Here is a 20,895-nt window from a genome sequence, read left to right on the forward strand (position 1 = left end):
TTGAATTTCACCAAGATTGCCTGAAAACATAAAATTCTGAAAAATTTCAGTCTCAACTTTCTTTAAGCCAACATACATTTCTCATTAAATGTCTTCTGGTTCAGTTCATCACTACCATGTTTTGCATACTTCAGGATCTCATCCAGTGGTTTTGTCTGCCAGCAAAGCCCATTCTGTTGTATATGCATACTGATGTCTGGTCTTAACCCAAGAACAAAGAATCCCATATCACTCTGACCGATATATGACTGTCCACAATGTTGCTGAAATGCTTGCAACAATGTGTTCTAATTGTCGTGCACTGGCTCTTTTGGCTCCGAAGATGTTTTCTTTATTGTCACATAATGTAGATCTTTTGGAGGAACTTTGCCTTTCAGAAAACTAATCACCTCATTTTATTTGTTCATTGCTATAGGAGATGGTACATGAGTGTGTGTATCTATTGGTGGTTCAGGATGAAGCCACTGGCAGTAATCTTAAACTCTGCCCGCAAATCATTTGGAACCACAGTGTCAAAGAGCGTATTTAAATCAGTCCACAGCTGTCGGAATGTGGATTGTTGGTTAGGGCAGTAAATAAGTACCTAATTTAGCGATAGGTCACAAACACTCATTAGGTCCAATCCAGGTTTCAATAAATTAATCCCAGCTCAACCTTTGGTAGATTGCCAATGAGCAGTTAGGCTTAACTTTGGAGATGTGTAAAGCATTTAAAAATCGCAATCCACTAATTAAGTGAAACACAATAAAAATCGATCTCCAATTTATAAAAATGAATTATACTTTTATCTTCAAAATGACACTAAAACAACACAAATCCAATAAAGGTAACTGGAGATAGGGATTTTTAAAGATTTAGGCCCTCATTACTACCCTTGCAGACGGTGGTAAAATGGAGAAAAGTACTGCCACCAGGCCGGCGGTACTTTTCCCCATAATATGATATTGGCAGTTTGGCTCAAGCCAAACCGTCATGTACCACACCGTCAGCCACGGCGATAACGACCGACATGCTGGAAACTGCAGTCTCCAATGGTTTTCGTGGCTTCCTTACTGACACGAAAACCATGGTGGTAGGCATTATCAGTGACAAGGAATTCCATCCCTGTGACTGATCGGGGTCTTTCCCACCCCCTACCTCCTCCCCTGGTTTCCCTTAGCCCCCCCTCCCACTACAAACCCCTCCTGCAACATACTCACCTTCACACACCATCTAACACACCATCTAACACACGCATATGCACACTCATATCCACATTCATCCATGCATGCATACATCCATTCACACACACATCCACACACACTGACATACATACATGCACACATGCATGCACACATCACAACATACATGCACACACGGACAATACGCATGTCACACCTGCCTCCACGCACGCATAGGCATACACACACACACACAACACCCCCCACTACCCTTCCTTGTCAGAGCACCTGACTTACCTGATTGCAGGGGGTCCTCCGGCAGGAGACAGGACTTGGCACAGCTGCCAGCAGCAGTGTCCACCAGCAGATCGCTGCCAGGCCGTATCATGGGTCATGATACGGTCTGCAGTGGTCTACTGGCGTGAAGCTGCTGCTGGCAGCAGCGCCACCTTACCGCCATCTGCCACCATGGCTGCAGCCGGATTTCCGCCACTCTTCTGGTGGAATTCAGGCTACGGTCATAATTTGGCTGACCGCCGGTAGCCACCGTGAAGGTCTTTTGGCAGCCATCGCCACGGCGGTAGGCGGTATATACTGCCAATGTTGTAATGAGGGCCTAAATGTTTTTTAGCGCATAGAAATTAAAAGTTTCAATCTGGACATCTGGTCGCACTTTATCAGGGTAAAGTCTAAATTTGAGACTGACCGTGATGGAGTCTTGTTCGCCTGCAGTGAGCGGGAGGCCTCGGTCAAAGTTTTATCTTCGGACTTAGTCTTTTTTCTGAAGATTTTCTTTGCCGGGACAAAGTCATAATTCTGATCCAACCTCCCTGGAGCCCTCTTAGAATACGCATCGCATGAGACCTCAGTCCAGAATTCTACGTTCGGACTTAAATAATTTTTCGTGCCGACAATCTTCATCTGGGACCAACTTGAAATTGAAGTCGACCTACCTGGAGCCCTCCTTGGACCCACTGCGTGGGAAGCCTCAGTCAACTTTTTAAGTTTGGACTTAGAAACATTTTTGGAGCTTTTTCTCTGAGACGTCGGATACCCCTTCACATCAAGCCAATTTAAAGTCTCTCATTGGATTGTCTTTCCACGGGCTCCCAGGAAAATCTTGGAAGTCTGGGGCTCTGGAGCTTTTCAGTAGGATGAACCTACAAGTCAGGCTGGGTTGCAGTTGACGTAAGCCGGCTTGACTCCCGACGTTGGGTCGCTTCACTTAGAGGTTTTTTCCAAAGCCGCACCAAACTTCTCAAAGTTTCCAGTACTAACTCGGGGCTTCATGGACATAATGTTGACAAATTGGCAGTTGCAGCAGAACGAGGGAAGTGGTATTTATTGACAATTTTGAATGAAAAGTATCCTGTGGAAAAAAGATTAAACATGGTGATTGTGCCGCATATTTAAAGCAAGTATTCGAGAAGTCAAAATCTTGGGACTTTGAATGAAACTATTCATGTTGGAATAATGTAGGCACTTTGATTTCAAGTCCGCTCTCTGTGACCATGATGCTTTTCAAATAAAAAGAAGTGAAATGTGAGATCGAGTTTTCGCCAATCACATTGAGAAAGGCAGTGTTTGCTGAAACGTGTCTGTGGGCGAAATGAAATGGATCTAACTTACCCGTGAGTGCTCCCAAAACTTTGCTGGCATATATATATGCATATGTATGTATATATGCATATATTATTTTTTCATTGAAAGAAAAACAATTCTAGGGACATTATAGTTAGGTTCAGATTTCACTCCTCCAAAATCATTGAAATCCAGCAGTTATAGTAGGTTATTTCAAGTAACTATAACTCATAGCTTTAGGTAACTATAACTTGCGTCCCCGCCATGCAGTATTTTCATCAATAATTTGACTTCTAATGTTTCATTGATATTTGTATTGACATTCTAGAAGTTGACATGAGTGCTGTAATATCTGGGATAATTAGCAATGCATGGGGAGATGCGAGTTATAGTTACCATAGTCCCTGAATTATAGTTACTTGAAATTACTATTACTATAACTGCTGGATTTCAATGTTTTTTCATGAGTGAAATCTGAGCCTAATTATAAAGTCCCTGTAACCTTTGTTTTTTTCAGTTAGTTTCTAAATTTTTTCACATTTTATTTCCTTACTATGATGTCCCAGTAACATTTTTTTTCAGTGAATTTCTATGGTTTTTAAAGCTATTTCCTAACTATAATGTCCCTGCAACCTGGGCGTGAGGGAGTTTGTGGGGTGTGTGGGTGTGGGAGTGGCTGTGTGAGTAGGTATGTGAGTGGGTGTGGGCGAGACTGTGAGTGGTTGTGTGGGTATGTAAGTGAGTGGGTGCGTGAAAGCTTTGAGGCTCTGAGAGTGGGTGTGTGAGTGGTTTTGAGGATCTGAGAGTGGTGTGAGTTGGAGTATGTGAGTGGGTGTGAAAGCTTTATGGGTCTGTGAGTGGGTGTGTAGTGGCTGCATGGGTGTGAGTGGCTGTATGGGTGTGTGAGTGGATCTGTGAGTGACTGAGTGGGTTTGTGGGTGATTTTGTGGGTCTGAGTGGGTGTAGTGTGGCTGTATGCATGTGTGCATGGTCGTGTGGGTGTATGAGTGTGTGAGTAGGTGTGTCGATCTCTGAGTGAGCGTATGTTTTATTTTAAATTGGAATCTGAATTCCCTTACATCACTTTTTATCTTGGCAACAGAGTCCCCAAGAACAAAATGGTGGCCACAACTTTCCTCTCAGGTTGCAGTTAGCCGATCATGACATTGGTGCTGGCTCGTGGATTTACAAATCTGAGGAGGGTCTGCGTCCCTATATAAGCAAATTTGAATTTTCTTTGATAGCTCAAAAACTACTGAAAAGGTTTACACCAAATCACAAAACGTCACATTCTATACCAAAATCTAGCTTTTTGCCAAATTTGGTGTAAATCCATCCAGTGGTTCGGCGCTGTTCCTATTCAAAATCCCTATGGAAATTAACATGGAGAAAACACGTTTTGGGACCCTCCCCCTATTTTCCTCTGCCCTGCTTGAAGGATCACCTTGAAACTTTCCAGACAGCAGCTGACATTAGCGTCATCTTTTTTGGGAAAAGATATAGGCAAGTTAAACACTTTTTCTATTGAAACCAGGTCCTAACTAGAACTACCTAGTGGCATCCACCACTAGGTAATGTGTGTCTGTTTTGTGTGCGTGTGTGTGTATATGAAAATATATATATATATATATATATATATATATATATACACACACACACACACTCTTATTTAAACGCTTGTCACACATCCATAGAGACAGGCATCAATATATATATATATATACACACACACACACACTCTTATTCAAACGCTTGTCACACATCCATAGAGCCAGGCATCAACACACTTGGGTTCATGATGCCACAGAATTTTATTGTTGAAACATGAATCAAAATGATTAACAATTTTCAACCTTGTAGGTAATGTGTGTACATGTGACTATATATATATATATATATATATATATATATATATATATATATATATACCCGTTTTGGGACCCTGAGGCTGACATGTCAAACAGTGACATTCTAGTTAGGAGCTAAAAAAAAACACAAACACTTAGGTTTAATGTTTAAAAAGCATTTAAAAACTGACATTCACCAGGTACAGTTTACTGAGACCACTACAGTATACTTTGCCCCCGTCATGCACTGCTTATGACCTCACAAATTAATTCACTCATGGCATGTTAAATTACATACCGGCAGCCAGACTGTTTTGCACAGCATGGTGTTTGCTGCAGGGCCTGGACTCTGAATAAGCCTTACACCCAATCACCTTGTAGACATCTCCTCACATTTCTTCATCATTTCTTTTTTTTATGATTCTCTTGCGGTACCCCCTCACAAGCATCACCTACATGGTAGTGCATGACTGTGCAAGCTTCACTTGCAGAAGCTTGCACAATCCTGCTGAGCCATGTGGGTGCTGCTGGTGTGGCAGCTACTCTAAAAAAAAAAAAAAAACACTCTGGGTCCTGCTAGAGTATTGCAGCACACAAATGTTTGTTTGATTTTGGATTGGGGGGTAGGGTAGCAGTAACTCAGGGTCACCTTCATAAGTGAGTGGGCCAGGGTATTCCAGTGCCCCTATGTTGTTTTTTAAACAATGCTTTAAGACACGGGGACACAATCCCCATGTTCTGAAATAACAGTGGTGACATTTTTTCTTAATTTGCGGCCAGCTAATCAGATAGTTTGGTACCATGTTACTAGCTCTGGTCCTGCAACACTGTAAAGGCAGACAGTAGAAAAAGCTCTCCTAGCCAATCAGAGGCCATGTTTTTTTCAATGTCTGGTACTGCAGGAGTCCCAATGGACTAACCGCCCAGATATCACTACACTATGTACCCCCTCATGCCCACCCGATCACCTCTTTAAATGTGAATTTCTCCAAGGACTGAACAGATTTACACAAAATGAAAAGCAAGCTTTCTGCATTAAGAGACATCTTTCTGCCAAATTTGCTTTAATTCTGTTCAGCTGTTTCTTCTGTATCGCTTCCCAAAATGTCCTCTGGAAATAACAGGGGAAAAAGATGTTTTCGGATACATCTCTTTCTCAGCCACTGTTTGACAAATCATCCCACAACTTTCAAGAAAGGACCTGAAGTTGGTGAACATTTCTTGTGAAGGTTCCTCAAACAGCATCAGAGTTATTGGCATTGACAAAACATAAAACGCTCTTCCTATGGAAACACTGCCCAATAAGAACTGCACAATGGCGAGCACCACTGTTTTGTTTTGTTTTAAATAACTATATATATATATATATAATAATAATTTCCTGCAGATTTTTGTTGATCAGACGTTCACCACAAAAGTCATCGGGTTCTCTCACTCTCCGTGGGGGGTCATTATTAGGAGGGCGATTAAAGCCTATAGTAGGATGCAGTAAGTTGATGGCGACCACTTGGGCTATTTAAGCGACATAGAGTGTCATACACTTACATATAAGAGAAACTGTAACCGATTGTGTTAACCAGCAAATTGTTTTTATTGGCTCCATCTCGTTTTCTTCCCCTATAGGGCAATTTCTGCTATGAGGCACTGCGAAGTCAAAATCGGAGAGCTCCTGAAGGGGAAACAACTCAAAATGGTTTTTCATGGAATTGGCCAATTCAATGGGCAAGTGATATATGTGAAATTGGCAGAGTGCGAAGAACAGCTGAGTGAGATAGCAGGTTTGTTTTGTAGCGGAGACAAGTTGGAACACTGCAAACCTTCCCTCCAATTGATGTTTACGTTGCATTGCAATTTGACTTTGTGGGTGTTTTATTCATGGTGTATTTCTGTGGAAATAATACCTAGTAAACTACAAACATGGGCCCATATTTATACTTTTTGACGCTAAACTGCGCTAACGCAGTTTAGCGTCAAAAAATTTAGCGCCGTCTAACGCCATTCTGAAGCGCCATGCGGGCGCCGTATTTATGGAATGGCGTTAGCCGGCGCAAGCAGACCGGCGCTGCCTGGTTTGCGTGGAAAAAAAACACGTACACCAGACAGCGCCGGCGTAGGGGGAAAATGGCGTATGGGCGTCTTAAAATGGGGCAAGTCAGGTTACGTCGAAAAAATCGTCGTAACCCGACTTGCGCCATTTTTTTTCGACGCCCATCCCCCATCAACATGACTCCTATCATTGTAAAGATAGGAGTCATGCCCCCTTGCCCAATGGCCATGCCCAGGGGACTTCTGTCCCCTGGGCATGGTCATTGGGCATAGTGGCATGTAGGGGGGCACAAATCAGGCCCCCCTATGCCACAAAAAAAAAAAAAAAAAAAAACTTACCTGAACTTACCTTAATGTCCATGGGATGGGTCCCTCCGTCCTTGGGTGTCCTCCTGGGGTGGGCAAGGGTGGCAGGGGGGGTCCCTGGGGGCAGGGGAGGGCACTCTGGCCTCATTTTGAGCCCACTTGTCCCTTAACGCCATGCCTGACCCAGGCGTTAAAAAGCGGCGCAAATGCGCCGTTTATGGCCACGCCCACTCCCGGGCGTCATTTTTGCCCGGGAGTATAAATACCACGTAAAGGCCTGGGAGTCATTTTTTAAGACGGGAACGCCTCCCTTGCATATCATTAACGCAAGGAAGGGGTTCACGCTAAAAAATGACGCACACTCCGGGCACTTTGGCGCCCGAAGCGTCTAACGCCATAGTATAAATATGGCGTTAGTTGGCGTTAGTTTAGCGTCGAATTTGCGTCGAAAAAAACGACGCAAATTCGGCGCAACCAGAGTATAAATACGGCCCTTGGTGTTAATATCAAGGGTGCCGTTCAAGCTTGAATGAATGCTTTCTTTGTTTAAAATTGATTTCAAGTATAAGTCAATTGTTTATTAAATTCGTCAAAAAGCCGAGAACCGTATAACAAACATTAAAACATTCAATGGAGAATAGAAGATTAGAAAAGGGAAGACAAAATATAGGGTAATGCCTAAGGGTCTACTTGGTCGAGTTAAGGGTGAAAAATATTTTTTCAATCCCAGTCAATAACAGAATAATGTATGTGCGAAATGAAGCAGGAACAAACTAATCCTCATTCCGGTGATGGCGATAAGACATGGCGATTTGCCTTGTACTTGGGATTCTTTTAATGTTGACGATACTACAGCGCTAGGTGCTTTGGTTATAAAAATGCATTTTTCTGATCTAAAATTCAGATTCCGAAAAGTTCTGGCCATAAGTCTTAAATTAAGGCTGAAAATGTGTAAACGGTAGAGGCCCAAGAAAGACGTAAGGTACTTACTGCTTGTCACACGAAGAAGCCGATAGCAGTACAAATAAAAGTGGCAGGTGACAAATTTGCAGAATGCTTTTTTTAATTGATTTAAACAAAAATCTAAAATTAATCTACATGGCAAAAGGGATGAAGCCCCCGACACTATAACCAGTGTTATCTAACCCCAAGTGCATTTGCTGAGTCTGGTGACACCATTCATGTTGCTGGTTGGTCTCTTACAGCCTAATTGATACAGATTCTACCTTTTTCCTGTAGGTATTTTTTTATATCTGTCACCAAAACTATAAAACCTTTTTAAAACCATTTTACCTCCAACTCAATGTAACAAATACCTGATTTTAAACGACTCCCTTGGGAATTATCATGCCAATTTGGAATTAAACACGTATTGTACGTAGCATCACCTTAAGTGTTGGAATCATTTTCACAAGTGATTTTCTTGCTTAATTAGTCAATAGATGGCAGCATTGTTCCATCTTTGCACCAGTCCAGCCTGCGTGCCTTCTGCAGTATTTCATGTTAACTTGTTTCAAGTAAAACCACACATTATTTTGAGTTTAACAAAGATAATCCTACCAAGTAGAAAAGTTAAAGGCATAGGAGATTGCGGGTGTATTTTATTACCCTCCTGGTTTAGATATTAATCGTTCGCATAATGCATACGCTCCTGCATATCATACCGTTGGTGACATTCTACCTTAATTTCACTCTTACTCAAATTGACATTGATTGGAATTATTGGGTAAAAGTAATTACGGTTCCAGGCACTATGATCTTCACCCTATTACATTTAAGGTGCATGAAAATTTAGTTAATTAGTTGACTAATCTCCCGCATGTTATGTGATCAGATCATGCCCCTCATTATGACTTCGGCGGTCTTTTTCAAATACCTCCGAAGCCGCAGGTGGCGAAATACCGCCAGTCTTAAGACCTCCCTCATACAACTGATCTCTGACTTCCGCCCGAAATCGGGTGGATTTCCAAGACCAGTCGTGTTGGCTATCGGCGGTGCAGAGGTGGTACCACTACGCCAAAAAAAGAGACCGCACACCGTATTACAACCAGCGGTGGAAGTGCCAGGACCCCTCCCCTCCTGGACGACCTCCTCGACAAACGAGGTAAGTGGATCATCTGACAGGGGAGTGTGTGTGTGTGTGTGTGTGTGAATGTTGTGACTGCGGGGGGAGTGTTTTTGGGTGCGTGTGTGAGTGATTGTGTGTGGACGTGGGAGTGGGTGAGTGTGTGATTGGATGGGGAGAGCGGGTGAGTGCGTGTATGCGCCTGGGGGAGTGAATGCGTGCTATATGCGGTGCAGGGGGTATGTGTGACTGTATGTATGCGCGGGGAGGGGGAGTGAATGCGTGCATGTATGAGTTATTTGTCAGTGTGAATGGGTGTGTGTCGCGTTTGCGTGGGTGAGTGGGGATGTGTTTGTGTGTAGAGGTGTGTTTAGTGCATGTGTGCGGTTATGTGGACGTGTGTGCGAGTGTATCCTGGCAAAAGGATTGCTTATTTCTGTCACCAGGGTGTAAGACAGGAAGCTTTTTCTGGTGGTTCCCGCCTCGTGATACCACTAGTGGGTATCACGCCTTCCGCCGTGCTGGTGGTGCTCATCTACAGCCCGGTGGAACACAGTAATGTGGCGGGACGGGTGGAGACTCAGAGGTGTGACTTCGGCCAAACTGCAAAACTCCTAATTAGGCAGTATTTATCGCTGGCCTGTCTGTGGTGACACTGCCACGGTGGCCCCGGCAGTCTTCAATCCGCCAGGGTTGTGATGAGGGGCTTTATCTCTTATATAATCAAACCCTGGTGATTTTATTTTAAGCACTCAATCCATCTAGATTCTTCATATAAAGCATTTTCCATTGATTTCTTCATAATTTTGATTCTAAAGAATCTCAGCAATTTAGGGTTAGTCTGTGTTTTTATATATAGACCATTCTGGTGGATCAATGGAAGGCTAAACAGCAGGAGTGAGCCCAATTATTCAATGTATTATCATTTTAAGTAGGCAGTTTCACATTTCATACTTATTGCTTGCAGAGGTAGTGCTGTTTGAGGAATTTTTTGAAGGTGCGAACCGTTGTGAAATCAATGGTAATGTGATCCTGGGTTCGAACGTAGCTGGTCCTTCAGTATGTGACCTGTCAGATCTCTGCACGCGTTGGACGGGCAGCAGCTCACTTCACAACTCCAACTTAAAATCTCCTCATTATCGTGTACTTGGCTGGGCAGTGGATGCAACCGGCTCTCTGGTGTAGTCCAAATAATTCGAACCGAGCCCTTTTTACATAGGGACATCTATAAAGAGGATACATTTCCACACACCCACAAAAAAACTCTTTAGAATTCCATAAATCTCATTAGGCGTTCTTTCATCTGTGTCTACATAACTACCCATAATATAATGCAAGCAGTTAAGAAATAACTGCAATTGCAATAATCAGCAAATCTCTTTAAAAATGTCAGTTCATCAACACCCACAAGTTCGAAAAATTATATTAGGTTGTAGTCAATGTTTTACGTGGACAGGTACGATCAGATACCCACTACCAACCCTTTCTTAATTTGCAAGGGTTTGTACTAGTTCTTATCGGTACTGCTCCAAAATGTTTAATGGGCGCATACCGCTACCCCACTTATCAGCAAACGGACACTCTGGGGCAAAGAGTAACTGTGCTTCTAGTTTTCCATGTCAAGCACTGTTGTAGTTAATTCCATGGTTGAAATTGGGTCGCTAGCTGGCATTGGTATGCACCTTGTTCAAGTAGAGACCACGATCCTAGTCAGGGTAAGTAACAAAACACACCCTAAATTATTCTGCACTCACCCTCTGGTAGCTTGGCACAAAGCAGTCAGGCTTAACGTAAGAGGCAATGTGTAAAGTATTTGTGCAACACTTTAAACAGTGAAAACACCACACAAAAATAAGCCACACCAGTTTAGAAAAATAGAGCTTAATTTAACAAACAAAAGATCAAAATGACAAAAATTTAATAAGTAAAAGTTGAGATATGAATTTTTAAAGAATAAATGAAACTGTAGTGCTCAGAAGCAAAAAGACCCAAGTGGAGATATCTGTTCGCACCAGACCAGGCCATAGTCAAAGGTTCAGGATCACAAGGATGGAGCGCAGGCCTGCTACCAGACCCACGTAGGGCCCGCTGAGAAAGAGTACCTTGGTCCTTGAGATGAGTCTGTTCAGATCAGCGCAACCATGTGGAGGCATCGGTTCTGGGTCTGCGCTGAAGAAAGCAGTGAAGCGATGCATCAGCGTTGATCTGGAGGATTGAAGCAATGCTTCAATTCTGGGCCACACAGAGAGGACGATACATCACCCAGTCAGCAATGCAGTGTTCCGATTCTCGCAGCAGTGGTGTGTTGTTGATGGCAATGCAGTGTCCTTGATCTTTGCAACAGTGATGCAGTAGTGAAGAGTCAATGATGAAGGTGATGCGTCAGTTCTGATTGGTGCAACAAGCTCGATGCATGGTTCTTTGCAGGTGCAGCCAGAAAAAAACAACTTCCAAAGGCCTAGGACTGGGTTTGCCAACTGAGTTCCACCCTGTCAAGTGGTGCCGAGTCCACAGGCTGTAGGAGGTCTGTTGGATGTCTTTTGAGTTCCTCAGATTTCAGAAAACAGGAGACAAGTCAGCAGGCCCTTGGAGTCACTCTGAGGTAAACTGATACAGGTCCAGTCCTCACCCAGGCAGAGGGACAGCATTCAGCAGGGCAGCTCAGCAAGGCAAGAGTTTAGCAACACTGGGATGCAGCAGAATAACAATCCTGAAGCAACCCAGCAGTCTTTCTTCTTGGCAGAGTCTTCACAGGTCCAGAAGTCTTCTCAAGTTCTGGTGTCATGAGTCCAGTACTTATACCCAGTTTTGCCTTTAAAGTGGGGAGAGTTCAAAAAAGGATCTTTGAAGGTCAGAGGCCCTTTCTTCCCAGCCCTGCTCCAGACCATCCATAGGAGGTAATCAGCCCTATTGCCTATCCAGGTGTCAGTGTCTACTGCCCACTGCCTATCCAGGTGTCAGTATAAGCCCTCCCCTCCCTTCTGGCCCAGAAAGAGCCATCCAAATGCAGACTAGTGCTCAGACACACCTAACTTTCCTGCATTAGTGGCTCTCCAGAGGGAATGCGCATTCCAATGATATGAAACATGACATAGTTAATCCTTCTCAATCGGGATTCATAGCTTAACAGTGTAATAAGGAATTCCCAATGTTAACCTATCAGAGGGGTAGGCCTCACAGGAGTGAAAAATGAAGTTGGAAGTTTTTCACTACCTGGATATCCAAAACTTAAAAGTACATTCTCTCCAGTTTACTTACATAGGTCCCTGCCCTAAGGGCTACCTAAGGCCTACCTTAGGGGTGACATGTAATAAAAGGGGAGTTTAAGGCTTGGCACATGGTTTTAAATCCCAAATCTAGACAGCAGTAAAACTGCACACACAGGCTCTGAAATGATGGGCCTGAGCTGTGGTTGTTGGACTAATGAAGTGGGTGGCACAATGAGTGCTGCAGGCCCAGTAGTTGCCTTTAATCTACATACCCTGACCTCATGTAGTGCACGTTACTAGGGACTTACAAGTACATCAAATATATTAATTTGGGTTAGTCCAAGGTTACTGTGATTTAGGGGAGAGAGCACAAACACTATAGCACTGATTGGCAGTCCTAAAACCAGCAAAAATGAGGTCCGAAAATGGAGGGAGGCAGGAAAAATGTTGGCAGGGTGACCACCATAAGGCTGTCTGGTCCTTCCTGTTAACTTGTGTTGACTTTAACTTCATTCAAACAATGTAAACTCTCAGTGCAGGCTTTCACTGGGTATGCTTGGAGTTTAATTAATGATTAATTTAAACTTTAGTTGGTTGATGTTGGAATTGATTATTTGTGACAGGGATGGGCACCCCAAAGCAGTAATCACAAGTCTTACAAGGAGGAACACTCAGCGTCACTAAAATAACTAAAGCTCATTCCCCTCCCGGCACTGTGTAGCTATGGCACTGAGCAAACGGGCTTAACTTAGCCAGTGTTTAAAGTATTTATGCAGTTCTCAAAAAGTAATAAATATCAAAATGCACAAACAGAGCAATGAATTAGAAAAATAGTAACATTTATTCAAAACAATGACTCTACAAACTAAAAGTCCAATGAGGGAAACCAAAGATATGCATTTTTAAAATTTTAAGTAAAAATAGCACTGAAAAGCACAAAGCACAAATGATGATCAGTGGCTGGTTGTCAGGAGATAGCCTCAATTTGAGGCTGACCACAAGAAGAACAGGTCAGATAGACCAGCCAGGTGTGTCCCGATGAAAGACTTAATGTTTTAGGACTCAATCAGCCACAGGAGTAAAACTCTAAGACCATTAGGACTAAAGAAGAGGCACTTAAAGACTTGCAGGATATCAAGCCGAGGTCAACAGCTGGGTCCAGTTCAGGTCCAGTTGTCACTGGTCAACTGGGTACCTCATAGGCCTCTTGCAGGTTGATGTCTCCCTGTAGTCACACAGGTGGTCAGTCAATTGACCCTCGGAGTCAACTTTCTGTTGTCCTGGGTACAAGTAGAAGCAGGTCTAGTCTTTCAGGTCTACTCTTAGGGACAGACAGCAGGATCAGTCCTCAAATGATCTTCCACTGGTCAATTCAGTCTTCTGAAGAGGGTGCCTGGGGGTGCCACCTTTATGTCAGGCACTTAGCTAGTGGGTGGGCGGTGACCCTTTGTCCCTCCCTAATCAATGGAGTAAAGGTTCCCAGGTCCCGACCTACCTACTTTTGCAGTAGTTCCACTTAGCCTTACAGGAAACAGTCCACAAATGCAATGAGTTAAGGCAAATCCAAGCTAGTGAAAGTGTTTGATTACTCTCAGCGTGCGCTCTGAGGCTGTCAGTAAAGAGAGTATTATAGTAACCTTAGTGTCATCTGATAGCTAACACTAAAATCCAGTTTGAAGCAAGCACTGTACCCACAACAAACACACAAATCTGAAAGGGAAAAAGCAGGGTCCTTTTGCATGCAGAGAGAGGATCCACAGGAATTGTCTTGGCATCTTGTTCCATCTATTTTAGATGTTAGATGTGGCTCAACAGACCTTTCAAGCAGGATTTGACAATATGCTGTCAAAAGGAGGCTCACAGCCTCCAGCCTGCAAATTTGTTGAGCTCAGAGGAGTAATCACTGCATATTCAGGTCCAGCCTTTTTTTGTTTTTTCCTCAGAGGCGTTTCACCTATTTGAGATTGCTCGGAGACTGAGAGCTGGTGGATGCTTATACTCATTAGCTTTCCAACAATTGAAGGAGGGTGTAAAGGGTCAGTTTCTGAAAGTTACTTTTCCTTAATATTCATTAAAAAAATCTGACTTCACCATTGATTTTGAGTTTTAATTACTATTGAATAGTTATTTAGTCATTTTCAAGCTAGTCCTAATGCTGATATATAATATTTGTGTTAGAGTAACAGCCTTAGGGTGGTCTTCCCCCAAACATTTTGCCTACCTTGCCTTGCTATTTCTGATCTTTTGTCGATGGCTCAAGGACTCTGGCCACTTTACCACTGCTAATCAGTGCTAAGGTGCATATGCTCACTCCCCTAAAACATACCAACATAGGTGTATCCACAATAGGAATATTTATTTCACTGATAAGTCTCTAGTTCCTGATAAGTCTCTAGTAAAGTGCACTATATAGGCCTCCTTACAGTGTGCGTCGCCTTGGGTGCATGGTAGGAGCGCGCTGGCTCCTTTTCTTCCATCGTTGGTGCCCTGTGGGGTCCCAGGACCAGTGCGTCCCTCGCACTCAACACAAGCAACCCGCCTGGACTGCGGTGGTAATTTTAAGGATGGGCAAAGTGCTTACGAAGCGCTGGGGGCAATAACCAAAGTGCTTTCCAAGTGCTGGATCCAGCATATGCAGAGCGCCCTCCAGGCGCTAATCCAAAGGAGAAGAAGTGCTCCTCATGCAGGGGTGGTTACAGAGGTCAGGCCATGGCCAGGCCAGGCCATGGCACCCTGCCCCTGGGGGACAATAGTTCAAGAAAAAGGAGCACAGGTGGTGGGGCCCAGCAGCAGGCTAGTGCAAGGGGAATGCAGACAGATGACAGTCTCTCCTAGTGACCCAGCAGGTCACAGGTCAGAACAGCAGTAAAAGTCTATGGGGGGGGGGGAGGAAGTTCCTGGTGAGTCCTTCCAGCATTCTGTGTCCAGTTCCAATTAAGTTCCAAAATGTGAGCAAATTGCGGGGAAAACTCCCCTGTACTTATACTCATTTCACAGTGTGTTTCACGAAGAGGGGAGAGGAGGTTCCAACCAGTTACAACCGGTTCTGGGAGTGCCCCCTCTCTCCTCCAGCACAGGCTCCAAACATCAGTTGGGGGTAAATGATCCTATTGTGTGAGTACAGGGCACAGCCTTTGAAAATGCAGGTGTGCCCCACCTCTCCCTTCTCTCAGCCCAGGAAGAGTATTCAGTATGTAGATGCACCTCTGTGACACCTCCACCCTCCCTGTGTACAGACTGTCTGAAAAGTATGCACCTAGCCAAACTGTCACTCTGCCTAGACGTGGATTGGAGTCAAGCTGCAAACCACCAGAGTCATAAGCATAGAGAAATGCTCACTTTCTAGAATTGGCATTTCTGTAATAGTAATCAAAAAATCTACTTAAACCACTAAGCAGCATTTCTCACTACCACTACAACTATACCAAACATGCCTACGCTACCCCTCATAAATCAGACAATACCCCCTACACATAAGGCAGGGCATTTCCTATGAGAAGGCAGCACTCAAAGCAGTGAGAAAACAAATATGCTGTTTGTCACTACCAGGACAGGCCACGGTACCCTGGCACATGTCCTGCTTTATACATATATAGCACCCTGCCCATAGGGCTAGCTAGGGCCTACCTTAGGGGTGACTTACATGTAGTAAAAGGGACGTTCTGGGCCTGGCAAGTAAATTTAGATGTAGGGTAGTGTTAAGCATTTGTTGTACACACACAGGCAATAAATGAAGAAACACACTCAAAGACAAATTCCAGGGCAATAGGTTTTTATATAGAAAAATATATTTTCTCAGTTTATTTTAAGAACCACAGGTTCAAGATTTACAAGTAATACTTCAAATGAAAGGTATTTCACTCAGGTATTCTAGGAACTTTGAATAATCACAATAGCATGTACAGTTTTGACAAAAATGGTAATAAGCTATTTTAAAAGTGGACACAGTGCAAAAATCAACAGTTCCTGGGGGAGGTAAGTAAATGTTAAGTTCACAGGTAAGTAAAACACTTACAGGGTTCAAATTTGGGTCCAAGGTAGCCCACCGTTGGGGGTTCAAGGCAACCCCAAATTACCACACCAGCAGCTCAGGGCCGGTCAGGTGCAGAAGTCAAAGAGGTGCCCAAAACACATAGGCTTCAATGGAAAGAGGGGTGCCCCGATTCCATTCTGCCAGCAGGTAAAGTACCCGCGTCCTCGGAGGGCAGACCAGGGGTTTTTTGTAGGGCACCGGGGGGGACACAAGCAGGCACAGAAAGTACACCGTCAGCGGCGGCCAGGTGCAGAGTGCAAACAGGCGTCGGGTTTTGTATTGGAATCAATGGGGAGACCTGGGGGTCTCTTCAACGATGCAGAGGGTCACCTGGGGGTCGCCCCTGCACTGGAGTAAGGTTCCTTCAGGTCCTGGGGGCTGCGGGTGCAGTGATGGTTCCAGGCGTCAGGTCTCTTGTTACAGGCAGTCGCGGTCGGGGGGAGCCTCTGGATTTCCTCTGCAGGTGTCGCTGTGGGGGCTCAGGGGGGTCATCTCTGGCTACTCATGGGCTCGCAGTCGCCGGGGAGTCCTCCCTGTAGTGTTAGTTTTCCGCAGGTCGAGCAGGGGGCGTCGGGTGCAGAGTGGAAAGTCTCACGCTTCCGGCAGGAAACGTGAAGTCTTTAAAGTTGCTTCTTTGTTGCAGAAAGTTGCAGTTTGTTGAACAGGGCTGCTCTTCTTGGGAGCTTCTTGGCCCTTTGGATGCAGGGCAGTCCTGTGAGGCTTCAGAGGTCGCTAGTCCCTGTTGTATGCGTCACTGTTGCAGTTTCCGTCAAAGTAGGGAGACAGGCCGGTGGGGCTGGGGCCAAATCAGTTGTCGTCTCAGTCTTCACTGCAGGGCTTCAGGTCAGCAGTCCTTCTTCTTCTTTAGGTTGCAGGAATCTATCTTCCTCGGTTCTGGGGGGCCCTAAATACTGAATTTAGGGGGGTGTTTAGGTCTGGGAGGGCAGTAGCCAATGGCTACTGTCATTGAGGGGGGCTACACCTTCTTTGTGCCTTCTCCCTGTGGGGTGGAGGGTACATCCCTAATCCTGTTGGGGGAATCCTCCATCCACAAGATGAAGGATTTCTAAAAGTAAGAGTCACCTTAACCTTACAAAGTCCTACTGAAAGTGACTATCTCCCTCCATATTCCCCCCCCAAACACAAATCCAAAACTCTAGACTGCAACACTGAAGAACAACTTTCCAGTTCCAAAATGGTGCTAACATCAATTTTAACACAAGTTCAGAAACGGATACCTTGAACAATTAGAAGTTTGTGTAAAACTGTTGTGAAAGGGTTCTTTTGAAAACTACTTGAATGCAGCTCATAACATGTTCCAAAGTATAGGGTTTTGATACTCATTGGGTCTTGTTTATGCTAAAACTGCAAAACACCCAGGGTGTCTGGTTGGCAGTCAGTTTGCACTCTTTCCAAACAGGGACCCTCACTCTAGTCAGTGCAATGGAGAAACACATTTAGATAACCCCTGCTTACCTGCTTGGTAGCTTGGCACAAACAGTCAAGCTTATCTCAGAAGCAATGTGTAAAGTATTTGTACCAACACACACAGTAATAAAGTGAAAATACAACAAAATGGACACCACAACAGTTCAGAAAAATAGGCAATATATTTCTCGAAATCAAACAAGACCAAAAATGACAAAAATCCAAAATACACAAGTCGAGATAGGAAATTTCAAATGAATAAGAGTCTTACTCCATAGAAAACAATGGAAACAATTTTACACAAAGTACCTGGTTTGCATAAAAAAATTAAAAAAAGCTGCATGGGGAAGCGTCGGAAAAGTCAGCAATACATAGATTCCTTACTCGCAAGTAAGACCGTGCATCATTTACTTCTCTGGTAGGGTCGCAATGTGTCATTTTTCTCCTCGCAAGAGAGTGATGTGTCGATTTCTGGACAGGATACCTCAGATCCACGCAGGTTCACAATGACTTTGATGCCCAGGGACAATGACTGAGAAATCTGGTTGCATGGTGTTAGAAAACCATTCTGCATGGGGCTTGCATCGTTATCAGCAGCCACAAGTGTGTGTTGCATCATTTCTCCAGCTGCGATGCATCAATCACCCAGCCGCGATGCAGGTGATGCATCTATTTTAGCTGTGAAGTGGGTGGCGCATCGTTTACCAGCCACGTTGCAGATGATGCATCAAAACTTTTCCAACATGGATTTCTGTGCAGGGATTTCAGTCCTTATTCTGCCAACTTCACATTTTGAGGGCCTAGGGACTGTATAGGGCACTGCTTGGCAGGGAACGAGTCTCGGCAGAGAGTCCAGGTGCTGGCAGAGGAAGTCTTTGATGGCCCAGAGACTTAAACACAGGAGGCAAGCTCAGTTCAAGCCCTTGGAGATTTTTCTTCAGGCAGGAATGCACAACAAAGTCCAGTCTTTTTCCCCTTTCACAGGAAGAGGCAACAACTGCAGGATAGTCACAGGCAGGGGCAGCACTTCTCCTTAGCTATCCAGCTCCTCTCATTGGCAGAGGTTACTCTTGGTTCCAGAAGTGATCTAAAGTCTGGGGTTTTGGGTCCAGTACGTACACCCTTTTCTGCCTTTGAAGTAGGCAACCTTCAAAGAAAAGTCTCTGTTGTTCACAATATCCTGCCTTGTCCAGGCCCCAGACACACACCAGGGGTCTGGAGACTGCATTGTGTGAGGACAGGCACAGCTCATTCAGATGTAAGTGACCACTCCTCCCTCCACTCCAGCTCAGGTGGCTCATCAGGATAGACAGGCTACACCCCAGCTTTCTTTCTGTCACTGTCTAGAGGAGATTTACAAACAGCCTTGCAGTCTTACCCAGACAGGACATTGACAAACCGGCAGAGTGACAGAATGGTTAAATCAAGAAAATGCCTACTTTCTAAAAGCGGCATTTTCAAACTAACAATCTAAAAACCAACTTCACTAAAATATATATTTTTAAATTGCGTTCAGAGACACCAAACTCCATATTTCTACTTTCTTTCAAAGGGGATCAAACACCTCAAAAATATTTAAAGGCAACTTCCATGTTAACCTAACCTATCAGAGAGATAGGCCTCGCAACAGAGAAAACCAAATTTGGCAGTATTTCACTGTCAGGATATGTAAAACACATCAGTACAAGTCCCACCTTTAACACAGCACCTTGCCCATGGGTCTACCTTGGGCTTACCTTAAGGGTGCCTTACATGTATAAAAAGGGAAGGTTTAGACCTGGCAAGTAGGTGCTCTTGCCAAGTTGAATTGGCAGTTTAAAACTGCACACACAGACACTGCAGTGGCAGATCTGAGCCATGTTTACCGGGCTACTAGTGTAGGTGGCACAGCCAGTGCTGCAGGCCCACTAGTAGGATTTGATTTATATGCCCTGGAAACCTCAAGTGCACTTTACTAGGGACTTATTAGTAAATCAAATGTGCCAATTATGGGAAGCCAATTACACCTATATTTTACACAGGAGCACTTGCACTTTAGCACTGATCAGCAGTGGTAAAGTGCCCATAGTACCAAAAACAGCAAGAACAGAGTCCAGCACACAGTCAAAACATGGGAAGGAAAGGCAAAAAAGAAAGGGAAGACCACGCCAAGGATGCCAGGTCTAACATGTACAATGATCTTCAGACATGCAAAAATAAAGTAACACATCTATTGTCATAGGGGTAGCAACAACCATCTATACCTGAAATTAATGACATAAGCAGTGAACTTCAGTTTCAAAAACTCCTTCTTTAATCTAGGTTTTTCCAGGATCCATGGTTTCAAATTTTTGAAGAGAGAGACTGCACCTTGATGTTGTGTACGCCTACCCCACCCTCCGAGGAGGTGCTGTGGGAGATGGGTGTGCTTATCTTTGTGTTATGCAAGCAATTCAGTGGAAATCCACTTGATTGAAGCAAGTGCTTGAGTGATGTGATTTAAGTGTTTTACTTATGTGATTAGTCATGCTGGGATGTATAGAGTTGCCTTCAGAGGAGATAGGTGTAGATTGTGAACACTTTTGAGTAGAGTACTTCGTAATACAAATTCAGTAAAAACAGTGATTGTACCACTATTTCGAAACCTGATTCTGATTCACAAGGTTTAAAAACTTCTGTGGATTTAGAACAGGGACTGAGCAGTCGTTGATTTTCCAGATTGTTGACGAACGTGAAACTAAGACATTTAGGCCCTCATTACAACCCGCCAAGGTTTTACCGCCGAGCTGCCGCCAAAGCAGCCACTATCCCACTGGCTGCATTATGAGATCCCCGCTGGGCTGGCGGGGATGTCGGCCGTAACATGGGAGCCAGCTCCTAATGGAGCCGGTGATGTTGCGGCCGTGCGACGGGTGCAGCTGCACCTGTCGCGCTTTTCACTGTCTGTGAAAAGCAGGGTAGGGCTGTGCTTGGGGGCCCCGCGACTCCCCTTCCCACCAGCCTTTCCATGGCGGTCTCTACCGCCATGGACAGCCTGGCAGGAAGGGGACTCGTAATCCCCTGGGCAGCGCTGCAAGCAGCGCTTCCCTGGTGGATTAAAACCACTGGGACAACCATGGTGGGAAACCGCCGGTCCCAGCGGTGCAACCTCGGCGCTACCGCCACGGTCATAATTTGCCAGATTGCACCGCCAGATTGTTGGCGGTACAATCGGCGAAACATCCCTGGCGGTCTTTGACCG

The 20,895-nt window shown here is 44.5% G+C and overlaps 1 protein-coding gene across 1 annotated transcript in view; it reads left to right on the top strand.

The window, feature by feature from the left end:
* LOC138276099 (uncharacterized) overlaps positions 1-20,895 on the top strand; it is a 233,974-nt gene that overhangs the window by 146,621 nt on the left and 66,458 nt on the right. The window contains exon 7 of the mRNA XM_069219156.1: positions 6,212-6,366. Coding sequence (XP_069075257.1) covers positions 6,212-6,366 — 155 coding nt within the window. The remainder of the gene's footprint in view (positions 1-6,211; positions 6,367-20,895) is intronic.

This window comes from Pleurodeles waltl, chromosome 2_2, assembly GCF_031143425.1.
Source record: "Pleurodeles waltl isolate 20211129_DDA chromosome 2_2, aPleWal1.hap1.20221129, whole genome shotgun sequence".
Lineage (NCBI taxonomy): Eukaryota > Metazoa > Chordata > Amphibia > Caudata > Salamandridae > Pleurodeles > Pleurodeles waltl.